This window comes from Nicotiana sylvestris, chromosome 5 (genome assembly GCF_000393655.2).
Source record: "Nicotiana sylvestris chromosome 5, ASM39365v2, whole genome shotgun sequence".
Classification (NCBI taxonomy): Eukaryota; Viridiplantae; Streptophyta; class Magnoliopsida; order Solanales; family Solanaceae; genus Nicotiana; species Nicotiana sylvestris.
Window position 1 is genome coordinate 172,588,493 of NC_091061.1, and position 18,361 is coordinate 172,606,853.

General features: G+C 41.5%; 1 protein-coding gene across 1 annotated transcript; it reads left to right on the forward strand.

Moving 5' to 3' along the window:
* Positions 1–912: 912 nt before the first annotated feature.
* LOC138869663 (uncharacterized) lies at positions 913–18,023 on the forward strand. Its single transcript, XM_070147300.1, has 5 exons — positions 913–1,745; positions 1,851–2,089; positions 3,252–3,428; positions 3,771–4,257; positions 17,843–18,023. Exons 1-5 carry the CDS (start codon positions 913–915, stop codon positions 18,021–18,023), a joined length of 1,917 nt encoding a protein of 638 aa, XP_070003401.1.
* Positions 18,024–18,361: the final 338 nt, after the last annotated feature.

Below are 18,361 nucleotides of genomic sequence, written 5' to 3' on the forward strand. Positions count from 1 at the left end.
ACCTTCTTCTCAAAGTCTTGGTGAGCCCCTTTCTCCTTCAAGGGGTTATATTGTACATTTTATTTTGGACTTTCACTTTTGAGGTATAGCTGGGGCCTTGTTGCCGGCATTGTTATCACGTCTTTTGTATCCTTAGAGGCTCCATAGATGTTTTTGTGGGTTATGTATGGGTATTGGATAGGTCAATAGACCATGTTGTAACCTTGTACTCTTGCTTTTTTCTACACTATAACTTGTATGGAACCTTGGAAGTTTAACCACGTTCTAAATGTTGTGATATAAATGAACTAAGATGTTGAATGTACTATCTTTCCTAGTTTAAATAAAGGTAAGCATGGCTTCCTTATTCCTATCGAGTTGGGTAGATAGCGGTTGATAAGGCTTGCTCAGTTGGGTCCACTCGATTGAGCGCCGGTCGCGCCTCCCGAAGTTGGGGCGTGACAAACTTGGTATCAGAGCCTAAGGTTTTAAAGTGTCCTAGGATGTCTCGGAGCCGTGTCTAGTAGAGTCCTTCTTATCGGTGTGTTGTCGACCACATCCATATATTGGAGGCTACTTGTGCATTTAGTAATAACACCCTTCTTTGATACTCTTGATCATGCGGTGAAAATATTTTCTTTCTAATTAGTGCGTTGTTCTATCTTTCAGTAAATGACACCTAAGAAGAAAGCGAGAATTGGTCAAGAAGCCAATGCCACCCCAGGAGTAGCTGATGATTCACTGCTTGATGTTGCGGGTGAGGACAGTCGCCCTGCTATTACTCTGCTGGATCCTTCTATTCTAGAGCAGACTACCCCAGTTCCTACACCTACGGAGGGTACCACTATCCCTCCCGTTGATACTTATGTCCCGCCTCCAGCCCCAACCTTAGGTTCTGGTATTTCTGATGGGGATCTTAGGGGAGATATTTAGATGCTGACCCAATTAGTGGCCTCTCAGGCCCAGAGATCAAATGTTGCACCCAGCTCATCCAGCCAGCAAGGGGATTCTACTAGTTCCAGGGTAAACAAATTCCTTCAGTTAGACCCTCCGGTATTTACGGGTGCCAATCCAGAAGAAGACCCTCAGGACATCATTGATGAGATGCACAAGACCCTCAGGGTGATGTGTGCAACTGAGACAGAGAGGGTGGAGTTGGCTGCCTACCACCTGAAAGGGGTGGCCTATTCGTGGTTTGAGTTGTGGTATGCTTCCCGTGAGGAGGGGCGTCCTCCGGCGAGATGGAGTGAGTTTGCAGATGCCTTTTTAGATCATTTCCTGCCCGCCAAGACAAGGGCAGCCCGGGCAACGGAGTTTGAAAACTTTAGGCAAGGTAACAGGAGTGTGTGGGAGTACTACATGGAGTTTGCTCGCTTGTCAAAATATGCTATTCATATGTTGCCCACAATGGAGGCCAGGGTGCGCCGGTTTGTTCAGGGACTAAATTCTTTGACCATTAATGAGGCTTCTACGGCTACATTGAATGCGGATATGAATTATGGGAATATGGTAGCTTTTTCTCATGCTACAAAGAACCTCAATTTGAAGAACATAATGGAGAGAGAGGGTAACAGCAAGGCCAGGTCCACGGGAAACATGGGAGAGTCACTAGGTGGGGGAAGATCCGCTTTCAGGGGAGGATCATCAGGGCCTTCCCAGTATATTGCACAGTTTTCAGCTAGTGCACCACCATCAGGGCCCAGCCAGCAACAGTGGAGTCATTTCAGGCACGGTCAGGGCAACAAGGGATCCCATCAGCAGGGTCGGTCAGGATAAAGGTTCCACCAGCAGTAGGGGTCCCTGTGCCCCAGGTGCGGGAAGATGCACTTGGGAATTTGCTATATGGAGTTACCTATATGCTATGGATGTAGGATGAGGGGTCATATTCAGAGACATTGTCGTGTGTCTCTCCAGGGAGCAGGTAGGGGCGCATCTCAGCCCACTAGTCCAGCAGCTGCTACATCTTTAACCCCCTCTCCAGCTCGAGGTACCCCAGCACCCATAGGGCGTGGTGCAGCTAGGGGTGGTGCACAGAGTTCAGGAGGACCCAGCCGATTCTATGCTATGAGTGGTTGCCAGACCGCAGAGGCTTCTTCAGATGTTGTTACAGGTATTCTGACTGTCCAATCTCATGATATGTATGCACTTATTGACCCCGGTTCCACCTTATTCTATGTTACCCATTTTGTTGCTATGGAATTCGGGATAGAACCAGAATAACTTCATGAACCATTCTCAGTATCTACGCCGGTTGAATCCTGAATTTTTTTATTCGAGAGTCTTATCAAACTCTCTGCCACTGTAGGTGCGACACAGGTAGTAGTGACTGAAAGAGCTGATGCGGCATGATCGCGATTATAAGCGTCCTATTTAGTTTAGGGATTTAGGGACTAGGCCTGTTGAGGAACTGAGATAATGCTCGATCTTGGGTCTGAGGTATGGGTTGAATCATGATAAAGAAGGTTCGGTGGTTGTATAATTCCCAAGCGGAAAGTCGTATACTTTAGAAGTAGATGGAGTGATCAAGCGACCCTTCTTGCGCCAACAAGCTTAAGAATAGTCATTAAGAGAGGTGACGATGACCCTCTTTTGCTTTTTCAAGCTATGAATGTAGAGATAAGGTTGAAGATGAGCTGAGGGAAGCCCTATGAGTCACTGAAACGACGGTAGGAGTGCCCTTTTTCTATCAATATAGGGAGCAAAAAATGGGCTTTGCTCCCCTTTACAATATGGAATCACGAACATAGCTGTCCTTCTTCTCTAAAAGTAAGGGAATATGGCTCTCAAGTCAACCTTTCTCTAAGGCTAAATAGCTAAATATCCCTGCTCATGATAGTGAAGATTTTGACTTGGTCAGCCGATCAATAATCACCCAAATGGCGTCATGTTGCCTCGCAGACTTCGGCAATCCAGAGACAAAGTCCATGGCTATCTCGTCCCACTTCCACTGTGGTATCTGAACAATTTTGGCTGCTCGAGTCTATAGAGGGTGTATTGTCACGGTGCGGGGTAGGTATACCACGACCGATCTTGTTGAGTTAGGGATGGTCGACTTTGATGTAATAATGGGGATGGATTGGCTTTATTCATGCTTTGCTAAACTTTACTGTCGGACGAGAACTATTAGGCTTGAATTCCCTTATGAGCCCGTTATTGAATGGAAGGGTGATAATATAGTGCCTAGAGGTCGATTTATTTCCTACCTTAAGGCCGCAAAGATGATCAAGAAGGGGTGTATCTATCATCTGTACTGGTTGTGAATGAATTCCCAGACGTCTTTCCAGATGAGCTCCCTGGGATTCCCCCAGATAGGGAGATTGACTTTGGTACCGATGTGATGCCAGACACGCAACCTATATTAATTCCACCTTATAGAATGGCACCGGCAGAATTGAAAGAACTAAATGAGCAATTGAAGGATTTGTTAGAGAAGGGTTTCATCTGGTCGAGTGTGTCGCCATAGGGCACACCGGTCTTGTTTGTGAGAAAGAAAGACAGATCGTTGCGGATGTGTATTGACTACCGGCAACTCAACAAAGTCACAATCAAAAACAAATATCCTCTGCCAAGAATTGATGACTTGTTTGATCAATTGCAGGGTGCTACGTGTTTCTCAACGATTGACTTGCGGTTCGGGTATCACCAATTGAAGATAAGGGAGCAGGATATTACAAAAATAGCCTTCAGAACTCGGTATGGGCATTTCGAATTTATGGTGACGTCTTTTGAGCTAACAAATGCCCCTACAGCTTTCATGGACCTTATGAATTGAGTCTTCAAGCCCTTTCTAGACTCCTTTGTGATAGTGTTCTTTGACGATATTCTGGTATATTCCCAAAGTCAGGAGGACCATGTTGACCATCTCAAGGCAGTTTTGCAGACTCTTCAGCAACATCAACTGTATGCGAAATTTTCAAAATGTGAATTTTGGCTTGAATCTGTCATGTTCTTGGGTCATGTTGTTTCCAGGGAAGGAATTATGGTTGTTCCTCAGAAGGTTGCAGCAGTGAAGAATTGGCCTAGACCTACCACTCCAATCGAGATCCGTAGTTTCTTGGGTTTAGCTGGATACTACAAGAGGTTTGTGGAGTGGTTTTCTACCCTTGCCTCTCCATTGACTAAATTGACGCATAAAGTAGTTAAATTCCAATGGTCCGATGCTTGTGAAAAGACTTTCAAAGAATTGAAATCAAGGTTGACAACAACACCGGTATTGGCCCTGCCAGAGGGTACAGAGGGATTTGTGGTATATTACGATGCTTCAAGGATCGGGCTCAGGTGTGTGTTGATGTAACACAGCAAGGTTATAGCCTACGCTTCTAGGCAACTCAAGAATCATGAGAAGAACTATCCAACCCATGACCTAGAGCTGGCAGCAGTAGTGTTTGCGCTAAAGATTTGGCGACATTTGTATGGGGTCCATGTGGATGTATTTACGGATCATAAGAGCCTTCAATATATTTTCAAGCAGAAAGAGTTGAATCTGAGGCAAAGAAGATGGTTAGAGTTACTCAGGGACTATGACATCGACATTCTCTATCACCCGGGAAAGGCTAATGTCGTGGCAGATGCACTTAGTCGAAAATCTATGGGGAGTTTGGTTCATTTGGGGGCATATCAGAGGCCGTTAGCCAGGGAGGTTTACTAGTTGGCCAGTTCGGGAGTTCGCTTTGCGGACTCTAGTGAAGGAGGGGTAATTATACAGAATAGGGCCGAATCATCGCTTGTAGTGGAGGTGAAGGAAAAACAATTCCAAGATCCCTTGTTAGCACAATTGAAAGAGGGGATTCACAAACACAATACCACAGCTTTTTCCTTTGGCATGAATGATGGTACTCTACGGTACCAAGACCGCCTATGTGTTCTTGATATCGACGGTCTTCAGGAAAGGATCATGGCAGAAGCTCACACATCCAGGTATTCCGTGCACCCCGGTTCTACAAAAATGTATCATGATCTCAAGGAAATTTATTGGTGGAACAAAATGAAGAGGGATGTGGCGGATTTTGTAGCAAAATGTCCAAATTGTCAACAAGTGAAGGTCGAACATCAAAGGCCAGATAGATTGACTCAAAGCATAGAAATTCCAATGTGGAAATAGGAGATGATCAATATGGATTTTGTAGTAGGGCTACCATGCACTCCACGCAGGTTCGACTCAATTTGGGTGATCGTTGACCGACTCACAAAATCAGCGCACTTCTTTCCAGTTAAATCTACCGACACAGCGAAACAATATGCTCAGTTGTATATCAAAGAAATAGTCAGGTTGCATGGCACTATAGTCTCAATCATTTCAGATCGAGGGGCTCAGTTCACTGCCAACTTTTGGAAGAAATTTCAGCAAGGTTTGGGTACGCAGGTAAACCTTAGCACAGGTTTTCATCCACAAACCGATGGGCAAGCATAACGGACTATTCAGACGCTTGTAGATATGTTGCGTGCCTGTATTATTGATTTCAAGGGTAGTTGGGATGGCCATTTGCCACTCATAGAATTTGCTTACAACAACAACTTCCATGCTAGTATCCAGATGGCACCATTCGAGGTTCGAGGTTGAAGAAACAGAATTGATAGGGTCGGACCTCGTGCATCAGGCCATTGAGAAAGTCAAGATTATTAAGGAGAGGTTGAAAACTACTCAAAGTCGCCAAAAGTCTTATTCGGACATTCGTCGCAGAGATTTAGAGTTCAAAGAAGATGATAGGGTATTTTTGAAAGTTTCCCCTATGAAGGGCATTATGCGATTTGGGAAGAAAAGGAAATTAAGTTCGAGGTATGTCAGACCGTACAAAATCATTCAGAGGATTGGTCAGGTGGCATACAAGCTCGAGCTACCTCCCGAGATGTTGTTGGTACATCCGGTCTTCCATGTGTCTATGTTGAAGAAGGTAGTGGGAGATCCGTCCACTATTGTGCCAGTTGAAACTATTGAGGTTAATGAAGAACTATCTTATGAATAAATTCCAGTTGCCATTCTTGATAGGCAAGTCCGAAAATTGAGAAATAAGGAAATTGCCTCCGTAAAAGTGTTATGGCGGAACCAGCAGGTTGAGGAAGCCACTTGGGAAGCCGAGGAAGAAATGAGAAAGAAGTACCCACATTTGTTTGAATAGTCATGTAATAGCTTTTATGCATTTGGTTCCTATGAACTCTTATCTTTTGATTTGATCCATGTTAAACTATTCCATTTTGATTATAGGTGTTGCCTATGCGGCCATGGTTGGTGTTGAACAAGTTATGTTATGTCTATGAAACATGTATATGCTGTTAGGATATGTATCTGGGGCCCTCTGACAGGTGGATAGGTCTAGTTACAAAGGAAACTCTGGCGAAAATTTTGAAAATTTAAGGAGTTAGCCAAATTCGGGGCTATTGATATATTTCATGATGTGAACAAGCTGAAGTTACATAAGGATGGATAGTGAATGAACCTTGATCCTCATTCGAGGATGAATGATCCTAAGCAGGGGAGAATGTAAAGCCCCAGAAAATTTTGCTAAGTAATCTAAGATTTCAGGGTGCCAAGATAGGCTAATTATTTTATCTTGAGTGCAAGTGAGGGTTCATGATATAATGGATATCAATTAGATAAGTTAATAAGTGTATAAGTCATATTATAAGTGATTTGGGGTCTAAGGAGAGGCCTAAGTCTAAGCCAAGTTGGAAAAGATTTCATAATAGGCTAAAGTTGTAAATGAATGCGCACAAGACCTCATTTTGGACAATCATATCTCTAGTTATATAACATGTTGAGTGATGCAAAGCCTATCAAATTAAATCTATTTGAGTGTAGTTTCCAAAGCATTAAACCATTCGTCATTTGGAGATGTATACAGAATGTTATGACCATTTTACCGGACCTGTGTCAGATGCGCGACCGCGGCAAACCACGGGAAAACTGGGTGTTTCTGCTCTGAGCGCGGCAAACCGCGCCCGCGCGCCCAACAGCCCTATAAATACCCCAAGACCGGGTATGGAGCGTCCCTAAGTCATTGTTTTGAGCCAGGGCTTGTTTTATCAAGGGGAATCCATCCCATACTTCCCTCCTATGATCCAAGGTAATGTTTTTGGAGTAATTTAAGTTGATTACTACTCCTAAACACTTATATTAACAAGGATTAATCTTGAAAATCCATAGATTCCCATTCAAATCCCTAAATTGATCAAGAACTCTACAAGTGGGGATTCTCAAAATTCTTACTACAAGAGGTATGTCTATCATCTCTAACTACTCTATGGTGATTATTTATGTATGATATATACATTAGAACTCATGGGATGGTGATTGGAAGCCATAGGTGCCTAACCTAGGTTGTGTTGGTGTTGTAGAGATTGTGAGATGGGATATTGGGGTATGATTCTTAGGTGTAATAGTATTATGTATACATGAATGTACGAATTATGTTTGTGGGAAGATTGTTGAACATAAATACGTAAAGATTGGGTTGGGAAATGAAGGAAACCTTGTAAATGAGATTTGAAATCAAGATGCTCAACTAGTATTTGATAAAATGCTCAAATGAGCTGAAACCATGAATACTTTCCTAAATTGAGTTCAATTTTGTTATGTCTCAAGTAGATTAGGATTGCTAAAATTTTCGGAACATCGTAGTAATTTAAGGAAAGCTTAAACGAGGTATGTATGGCTAAAACCCCTCTTTTTATTAGAAATTGAGCTCCGTTGGCGTTTACGAAAGTGTGGTAAAATTTGAATTGGTTAATGTATTGATTGTTATTGCGCATTATTTGATTTGCAATTAACTACACATATACGTGAAGGATGTGCCTCAATGTGAGTAATGTACCATTCCTGATAATTAGAAAAGTATGAAGAATACAATTATGTGTTGAAATGCTTAGGCTATAAGCCAAGATAGAAACTGAGAATTATACATGCTAGCTATGTGCCCACTTACCTGTACTGCAACTTGAATTACTTTTGCATATGCCTATGATCACAACCTACAAGATGAATACTGAAAATGGAAAACGATATGATATATATATGAAATAAAGACTCAGGTGTGATGACTATTGAGAAGGGAACAACGCCTAGATGGCCTAGCCGATCGGGTCGTGATCGGACACCATGTCGCACACATGGTGGTAATGTGCTTATATTGAATTCCGTATAAGGGAAATGAAATAGTGATTGAGATATATGCCTCCAATGAGGCAACCTAGCCGGTCGGGGCGTGATCGGACTCCGCTCAAGATAGCGGTGGTATTGAGGACAGTGATGAAGATATGAAAGAAATGCCCCTAACTAAGTATTGGAAATTATATAAGGATTGAATGAATTGCATATTTGATTTACCCATGTGATTTACTTGTACTTGCTTGATAGTTCTTTCTAGTAAAATTGTGTTTAGTTATACATATTAGTGCTATTCGATGGCACTAATGTCCCTTTTGCTGGGGGCGCTACATTTTTTTTATGAATGTAAGTGGCTCCATTGCGGATAGTGCCGAACGCGCATAGAGGAGTACCTTCTTCTCAAAGTCTTGGTGAGCCCCTTTCTCCTTCAAGGGGTTATATTGTACATCTTCTTATTTTGGACTTTTACTTTTGAGGTATAGCCGGGGCCTTGTTGCCGGCATTGTTATCACGTCTTTTGTATCCTTATAGGCTCCGTAGACATTTGTGTGGGTTATGTATGTGTATTGGATAGGTCAATAGACCGTGTTGAAACCTTGTACTCTTGCTTTCTTCTACACTATAACTTGTATGGAACCTTGGAAGTTTAACCACGTTCTAAATGTTGTGATATAAATGAACTAAGATGTTGAATGTACTATCTTTCCTAGTTAAATAAAGGTAAGCATGTCTTCCTTATTCCTATCGAGTTGGGTAGATAGAGGTTGATAAGGCTTGCTCAGTTGGGTCAACTCGATTGAGCGCCGGTAGCGCCTCCCGAAGTTGGGGCGTGACATGATGCCTAGAGGGCACTCGATTTATTGTGTTGTGGACTGTGGAGGATTACTTCGGTTATGATGGTTGTTCTTTTATTATATGGGAAAAAGGGGGTTATTATGGACCCAGGAAAGATTATGGACCTAGTTCGGTACAATCAGAATCGGCTTGAGGTTTGTGAATGGATTTAAGTATGAATATGGGCTCTATATCAGGCCGGATGTGTTCATTTCAGTATAGCACTCCTTATGGAGGAGTATTCGGACGTTGGATGTTATTTCGCCGTCAGCTATTTCATGTAATGCTATATTGTGTCGTGTGAGTTGTGAACGACTCAATAATTTTCTTATTATGTTGAGGTTCCGCGTAGCGATGGTGTTATGTGAGCAGGATGTCTCCTTAGTTTCAGAACATATATCGCACCTCAGTTGTGCTTGAGTTTGTTAGCTTATGGCACTATATGTCTCCCCAGGGATGGTATTATGCACTTAGCGTGCTTGTGATCAATATTCGGTATTTTGTTGTAATGAGCAATTTAGCTCGGTGTGTATCTCCTTATGTGAATTTTATGTGTGGATCGGGTGGTATGCCACCATGGGTATGTTGTTTGGATCGGGTTGCACGCCGCAACAGTGTGATGTAGAGTACAATTCCCTATACCTGTTTTTGTGTGTTTTGTTTCCCATTTTCTGAGGAAAGTTCATATTAGTTATGTATCACGTTCGAGCTTGCAGCATATTGGCACGTTATGGCATCATAAAAGACTTTTGATCATGATCGGGGTGGCTTATTGCCTGGGCAGTTCATACTAGGTGAGACGAGATTTTTGGATCTAGGATCAGTGCAGTCGAATTATATGAAGTATATTAAAGAGCAAAGATTATTATTTGGTTCAGAATGAGGTAATGGTTCTTGTCAGAAGTATGGACTCAATGATTTGTTGACTTTGGTAGTTGGTTATAAATTTCTACACATCTCTTCTGTCGTGGCGGTATTGCGAGAGTTGGAACAAGACTTATATATATAATGAGGTGCGTTGTGAGCATCAGATTCGGGGAGTGTTGGTTATTATGATCAGGGAATATTATTATGGTCCTGTGAATGATGCAGTGCGTGGTGAGAATTCACCAAAGGTATCCAGTCATATTTTGGTACCTCGTGTAGTGATTGATACGGTGTTCATATATTGGAAGCAGGCCTGGCGGAGAATTTCGGATGTTGGAATTGGGCTCTAAGCTTATTTGCTTGAATAAAAGGGAATATCTTCAGAATTGATCGAGCTAATGTGCTCAACTGGGTTGTAGAAGCATGGATAGGTGCACGAGGTGTTAATCAGTGATTTCAAATAACTCCAACGCAATTTTTAGCACGTTCGAGGGCGAACGTATATTTAAGAAGGAGAGAATGTAAAAACCCGACCGGTTTTTTTGAGCTCTAGCACATCGTTCAGTGGTTTGAGGCCATGAACAACTTCACATCAGGTGTTATGACTTGTACGCATGGTCGGAATTGAATCCCGGGAAGTTCGGAGTTGATTTGGAGAGAGAATTCTCATTTCGGAAGCTTTAAGTTGAAAGAATTGACTAAGATTGGATTTTTGAGTAAACGACCTCGGAATTGGGATTCGAAGGTTCCAGCAGGTTCGTATGATAATTTCGGACTTAGGCATATATCCGGATCGGGTTTTGGAAGACCCGGGAACATTTGGGCACCTATTATGGAAGTTAGCATTTTTTGGAGGATTTCATAAGTTTGGGTTAAAGTGTCTTTCAGTGTTATCAATGTCCGTTTAGGATTCTGAGTCTAGGGATAGTTCTGTATGGAGATTTTGGTATTGGGAGCGCGATCGGAAGTGAATTCGGGGTCTGTAGATCATTTTGGAGTCATTTGGCTAAAGATAGAAATTTGAAGGTTTTTGAGGAGTTTGACCAAAAGTGGACTTTTTGATATCGGGGTCGGATTCCGATTCCGGAAGTTGGAGTAGGTCTATAATGTCAAATATGACTTGTTCGCAAAATTTGAGGTCAATCAGACGTGATTTGATAGGTTTAAGCAATGAAAGTAGAAGTTTAAAATTTTAAAGTTCATTAAGTGTGAATTGGAGTGTGATTCATGATTTCTACGTTGTTTGATGTGATTTGAGGCCTCAAGCGAGTTCGTATCATATTTTGGGACATGTTGGTATAAATGGTTAAGGTCCGGAGGGCCTCGGGTGGATTTCGGAAGGTTAACGGAATGGATTTCGGACAAAGAAAGTTGTTGAAATTCTGTTGCAGAAGCTGTTTCGCCTGAAAATTTCTGATGCGAGGAGTCAATTTTGGAAGCTCATATCTTGCAATCTATAAGGAATCTGAAAATTTGCAAAACATGAAAGTTGTAGCTCTTGCATTCTAGTTTGCAGAAAAATAAACCATTTATCATTTGGATATTTGTATAGAAAGTTATGATCAATTGAATAAAGGCTAGTAAAGCTATCTTGCAATTTTCCCAAAAATGTCTAATGCGAGGAGCCTACTTTGGAAGCTTATATCTCAAAATCTATAAGGAGTATGAAAATTTGCAAAACATGAAAGTTGTAGATCTTTGATTCTAGTTTTCAGAAAGTTAAGCCATTCATCATTTGGACATATGTAAAGAAGGTTATAGTCCGTTGACTAAAGGCTAATAGTAGTTTAATTTTTGCCCGAAAACCAGGCAAAGTCGCATTTCATACGTGCGACTAGGCAGAATGCCTAAAAACGGGAGTCAACCATTTTTTACTCATTTTTGAGTTTTGAGTCTCGGATTTGGGCGATTTTTTGGAACTTTTGGAAAAGGGTTTTCACCTAGCACTTTGAGGTAAGTAATTTCTACCCAACATGAGTTTAATACATAGATTATGGATAGATTAACATGTAAAAATTGGTGAAATCAAGGGTTTAGATGAAAACCCAGGTTTTGTATAAAAATGAGATTTGACTACGAAAATAATTATGGAATTTGGTAAAAATCATATATTTGACTTCATAAGGTTATGGGTAACAACTTTTTTCGAAAATTTTCGGAATCCGGGCATGTGGGCCCGGGGGTGAATTTTTGGAATCTTACATTTAGGGTTGGATAATCACTTTAATAGTTGGAATATGAATTTTAGAATATGTATTGATTAGTTTATACACTATTTCATTAGTTTTGGATTGTTCCGCATAAAAATGAGGGTTTTGAGCATAATCTTGGACCGAAAAGTGGGCTTCAAAGCGAGGTGAGTCTCATTTCTAACCTTGTAAGAGGGAATTGTCCCCATAGATGAATTCATTGGATATGTGCTTCTATTTGTGGGGGCTACGTACGTACGAGGTGACGAGAGTCCGTGCGTAGCTACTATTATGCTTAAGTTCGGTTTGTTTAGGACCCAAAAGCATGCTTTATTTGCAATATTCGAAATCTTGTTGTCAAATACTTAAAACATATCGAACGTGTAAATGATTTCTAAAAGACTAGTTATGGTTTCTTGGTTTTTAAAAGAGAAATTGCCTTTTCTTGGATAATTTGCTCCTTGATGAGTTCTTGATTGACTATTTGAATGTGTTTATATATTGTGGAACGGGCCGAACACCTCGTTAGATTAAATAGATGCATTTATGGTTCACGTTATTCGACCCTCTAGCAGTGCACAGTTTAAATATTGTTGGATCGGGCCGTACGACCTCGGCATGATTTGCGCATGCTTGTATTGCTTGCCTTGAAATTCATAGATGTTGATATTTGTTTCTACCTGGCCTGAGATAAATGTATAAATGATGAAAATGAATTTGGAAATTTCCTATAAATGAAAGAATTGTTTACTTGCCTCATGCTATTTGAGTTACCGTCATGTTTATGAAAATCCTCGATTTATCAAATTATTGGTATATTATCATTGGACCACTAGTAAGTGTCGAAGTCGACCTCTCGTCTCTACTTCTTCGAGATTAGACGGGATACTTGCTGAGTACACGTTGTTTTTGTACTCATGCTATACTTGCTGTGCATTTTTGTTGCATAGGCACATGTACCTCTAATGGCCTAATGGGCGTAGCAGTATGGATGATACGGAGACTTAGGCGCGCTACATCTCTAGAGGCGACCCGCAGCCAGCATAGTCTCTTTCATTGTATTGTATTTACTTCCTGTCCAAATCTGTATCTCGGACAATTATTGTACTTCATTTGATTTCCTAGTGATTGCTCATGCACTTCTGACACCAGGTTCTGGGATGATTATGGGATATTTAATATTAAAAGTTGTGGACATTTTATTTATTCAGTAATAATTACCTTTTACTAGTTAAATTAAAGGAAATTATGGTTCCTAAAATATTAAAATGAGAGTTTAATTAATTACTCAATGTTGGCTTGCCTGGATGAGGTGTCTGGCGCCATCACGACCTTTGATGAATTTTGAGTTGTGACAACTTAAATATAATTGTTATACAAATTTTATACAATATGTCTTTTGTATATTTTGTATCAAATTTGTATATATTTTGTGTGTGGTATGTGCTTCTTCCTCTCTAAAATTCCAATCAAAACTTACTCTCTTAATACAATTTTGATACATATCAACAACTTTATGTAAAAAGAAAGTATTGATAACTTAAATACAAATTTTATACAACGATTCATACATTATATAACTATTTTTTAACTTTCATACAATATATATATATATATATATATATATATATATATATATATATATATATATATATATTTGTGTGTGTGTGTGTGTGTGTGATGACCCAAAGGTCAATTTGTGTTTTAGAATCTGAATCCGGGTTTTGAGGCCTTGAAAACCTCATTTTTCTTCTCCTCGATTTGTGTGCACAGTTCGGGCGCGTTTCCGGAAAGCCTTTATATGAAAATTTGAGAAAAATGCTAAATATTGCCTTTAAAATTGAATTAAGTTGACCTTGGCCAATATTTTGAGTAAACGGACCTAGACTCGTGATCCGACAGTCCCAAAGGGTCCGTAGAAAAATATGGGACTTGGGCATATGCCCGGAATTGAATTCCGAGGTTTCTAGCCCGAGAAATGAATTTTTGAAGAAAATTATTTAACTAAAAATATAAGAGTTTTTCGAAATTTAACGATGTATAAATTTCATGGTATCGGGCACGTATTTTGGTTCCGAAGCCCGATACAGGTTTAATATAGTATTTAAGTTATGTCTGTAAAATTTGGTAAGAAACGGAATTCATATGACGTGATTCGGACCCTCGGTTGTGAAAATGGAAACTTTAAAAGTTCTTGAGATTTTCATTGATTTTGATGCTAAATTCATAGTTCTAGGTGTTATTTTGGCGATTTGATCGCACGAGCAAGTCCATATGGTATTTTTAGACTTATGTGCATGTTGAGTTTGGAGCCCCGAGGGCTCGGGTGAGTTTTGGATAGGCTACGGGATGTTTTAGACTTGAAATTTCTGGTGTTTTGAACTTCTGCTGTCATCTGGTATGTCCTTCTTCGCGTTCGCGAAGGAACTCTCGCGAATGTGAAGAGTAAGTTAGTCTGAGGGAAATTACCTTCTACGCGAACGCGAGGCACAGGTCGCGAACGCGGAGTGTTGGAGGCATTACCCTTCACGAACGTGACCTGGCTATCGCGAAAGCTAAGGCCATTTTGGCAGGGACCTAGGGGAGGGGGAAATACCCTACGCGAATGCGAAGGTCAGGGGGTGTACCTTCGCGAACGCTAACAGTATCTCGTGAACGCGAAGGCTCTTCTGGCCAATACTTCTCGAACACGACAGGCTTTTCGCGAGCGCGAAGAAGACCTGTCTAGTTATCTTCAAACAGAAGCAAAAACGGGAAAAGGCCATAATTTCATATTTTCTTCCATAGAACTCGACCTTGGGCGATTTTTAAAGAGGAATTTCATCACCAAATCATAGGTTTGTATTCTTAAACTCATTTCTTTCATTTTCCATCAACACACATTAGATTTCTAGGCCTAAATCTTGTTCTTTAAGGGGAGAAATTAGGGATTTTACAATTTTGGGGATTTAGACCTCGATTTGGGGTCGGAATCCGAAAGTAATTGTATATTTGGGCTTATGGGTGAATGGATGAATAGATTTTGGTTCGAACCTCATTTTGACCAAGCGGACCCAAGGTCGGTTTTTGAGTTTTTGGGGGAAAGTTTGGGAAAACTAAATTTATACATTGTAGTTTATTCCTTTAGCAATAATTAATGTTAATTAGTTAATTATGCATAGATTCGAGTGGTTTGGAAGTGGAAATCAAAGGAAAAGCGATAATTGAGGCTTGACTTTTGGCCGTGGAATTGAGGTAAGTGTTTGGCCTAACCGTAGCTTGAGGGAATAAGTGTTGTGTCTTAATTGCTACGTGTTAGTGTAGAGTACACCGTATAGGGGTGGTGACGAGTATCTTTACGTTGGTGTCGAGCATGCAAGCGAGTATTAAATTGTGATCGTTGTGATTCTTATTATGTATTATTCATACTTAAATTGATGATTATCCATGCTGAACAAGACTTATGACATTTTCTTGGTAATTGACCATTGTTGAGTATTGACTCAAGTTAAGACTTATTTTGTGAAGTTAACTGTTGAAACGAGATTGGTTATAGTTGATTCCTTTGTCAGGATGTTATTGTTTCTAATGTTGATTACCTTGCCGGAATGTTATTGTTTCTATTGTTGATTCCCTTTCCAGGATGTTATTATTTCTGTTGTTGGGTGAGGAAGACTGTAAAGCACGAAGGGTGATGTCGTGCACGATATTGTGAGAGAGTCTTAATACACGAAGGGCAATGTCGTGCCATATTCTGTGAGTGTTAAAGCACGAAGGGTGATGTTGTGCCACATTATTGAGAGTAAAAGCATGAAAGGTGATGTCGTGCCACATTATTGAGAGTAAAAGCACGAAGGGTGATGTCGTGCCATGATTATGAGGGAGTAAAAGCACAGAGGGTGATGTCGTGTTGTTTCTGTTGATTTATATGGCGAGGACGAGAGTAAAAGTATGAAGGGTGATGCTGTGCACTTGTTACTGTGTTATCATTTTCGTTGATTCAAGTTTGATATTTACTTTACTGCTTTACTTTATTATTTTCATAACGTGATATCCCCCTTTTCCGTCTTTATTTGTTAAATTACTGTTATTATTGCTTCTCGTATATGATTTAACTGCACATGTTTATATGATTGTCACGTCCTAGCCTTGTCACTACTTCGCCGAGGTTAGGCTCGACACTTATTAGTACATAGGGTCGGTTGTATTGATACTACACTTTGCACTTTCTGTGTAGATTTCGGTGTTGGACCTCATGAGTAGATCGTGGGTTGCTGCCTTCAATCTACAGGAGACCCGAGGTAGATCATCTAGTGTTCGCAGACTCCGGAGTCCCCTTCCTTATGTTTTAGATATATTGTCTCTTTTCATTCTGAGAACAGTTGTATTTTTCTTTCTAAACCAGTATTTGTAGAAATTCATTGATGTTCGTGAAATTGTAACACCAGATCATTGGGGTAGATATGTAACGGAGTATTTTGAACTATTATAACACTTTTGCATTTTATATCTATTCAATATTACTACTTATTTTTGTTTGGGTTAATTGCTAATGTGTTAATGTCATAGTAGTTGGCTTGCCTAGATTTCACAAGTAGGCGCCATCACGATCCCGACGGTGGGAAATCTAGGTCGTGACAAGTTGGTATCAGAGCACTAGATTGCCTAGGTCTCAAAATTCACGAGCAAGCTAGGTAGAGTCTGAGGTATCGGTATGGAGACGTCTGTGCTTATCCCCAGAGGCTACAGAGTTTAGGAATAACTTCACATCTATTCTTATCTATCGTGCGATTTGACTTCTCAATGCTAATTGAACTTCTACTCTGTTCTTTCGTAGATGGCAAGAACACGTGCCTCTTCATCTGCTGATTAGCAGCCCGAGCCTCAGTGACAGCTCCTACGAGGGGCAGAGGACGAGGTCGAGGTCGTGCTAGAGGCTGATGTAGGGGCAGGGCTAGGCCCAGAGCAGCATCACCAGCAGCGGAGCCTCAAATAGAGTTTGAGGAGGAGGCTCCAACCCAGATAATTCCAGCAGGGCCAGCTCAGGTTCCAGAGGGGTTCATCGCTACCCCGGTACTCTAGGATGCTCTGGTCCGTCTAGTGGGCCTTATGGAGAGTGTCACTCAGGAAAGCTTACTTCTTGTAGCACCAACCATCTCTCAGGCTGTGGGAGGAGCACAGACTCCCGCTACTTGCACTCCGGAGCAGATGGCTCCTCAGTTTCAGACTCCAGCAGCTCAACCAGTTGGGGTAGTTTAACCGGGTGTTGTAGCTCAGACCGGCGATGGAGCAGTTATGTCTTCTGATGTTTTGTGGAGGTTGGTTAGGTTCAGCAAGATTTTCACTACTACCTATGGCGGTACATATTCAGAGGATCCCCAGGACTATTTAGACAGTTGTCATGAGGTTCTACGGAACATGGGGATAGTGGAGACCAATGGGGTCAACTTTGCTACTTTTTATCTGTCAGGTTCCGCTAAGACTTGGTGGAGGGATTATTGTTTGTCCAGACCAACTGGGTTGCCTGCGTTTACTTGGGACTAGTTCTCTCAGCCATTTCTGGAGAAGTTCCTTCCCATCACTCAAAGGGAGGACTATCAGAGGCAGTTTGAGCGTCTTCAACAGGGTTCTATGACCGTCACTTAGTACGAGACTAGATTTATTGACTTGTCCCATCATGCTCTTCTTATACTTCCCATAGAGAGAGAGAGAGAGAGGGAGAGAGGGTGAGGAGGTTTATTGAGGGACTAGCTCAGCCTTTCAGATTGCAGATGGCTAAGGAGACAAGGAGTGAGATTTCTTTCCAGGATGCCAATATGGCCAAGCGAGTTGAGATGGTTCTATTACTAGGGAGTGGTTAGGGGTCTGACAAGAGGCCCTGTCATTCTGGCAGGTTCAGTGGTGTCACATCTAGAGGCAGGGATTCTTTTGGTAGAGGCCATCCTCCCAGGTCGTTCCATTCATCACTTCAGGCTTCTCACGGTGCTCCAGGTGGCCGTGGTTCTCATATGCAGTATTTTGATCAGCTACCCTACAGTGCACCACCAGCTTCTATCAGTGCACCTCCACTCTAGAATTATCATGGTGGTTACTCAGGCCATCAAGGTCAGTTTTAGGGTCAGCATTATCAGCAGTCGAGGTCTTGTTATACATGTGGTGATCCGAGGCACATTGCTAGATTTTTCCCTCGAGCACCGAGCACTTCTCAACATCAGGGTTCTCGTGCCATGGTTCTGGCATCAGGTGTCCCACCGCCCGCTCAGCTAGCTAGAGGTAGGGGTCGAGGTGTTAAAGGTGGAGGTCAGGCCAATAAAAGTGGAGCTCAGGCAGCTAGAGGTGGAAGCCAGCCAGCAGGAGGCCGTTCCGGGGATGTAGTTCAGAGTGGTGGGGCCCAGCCCTGATGTTATGCTTT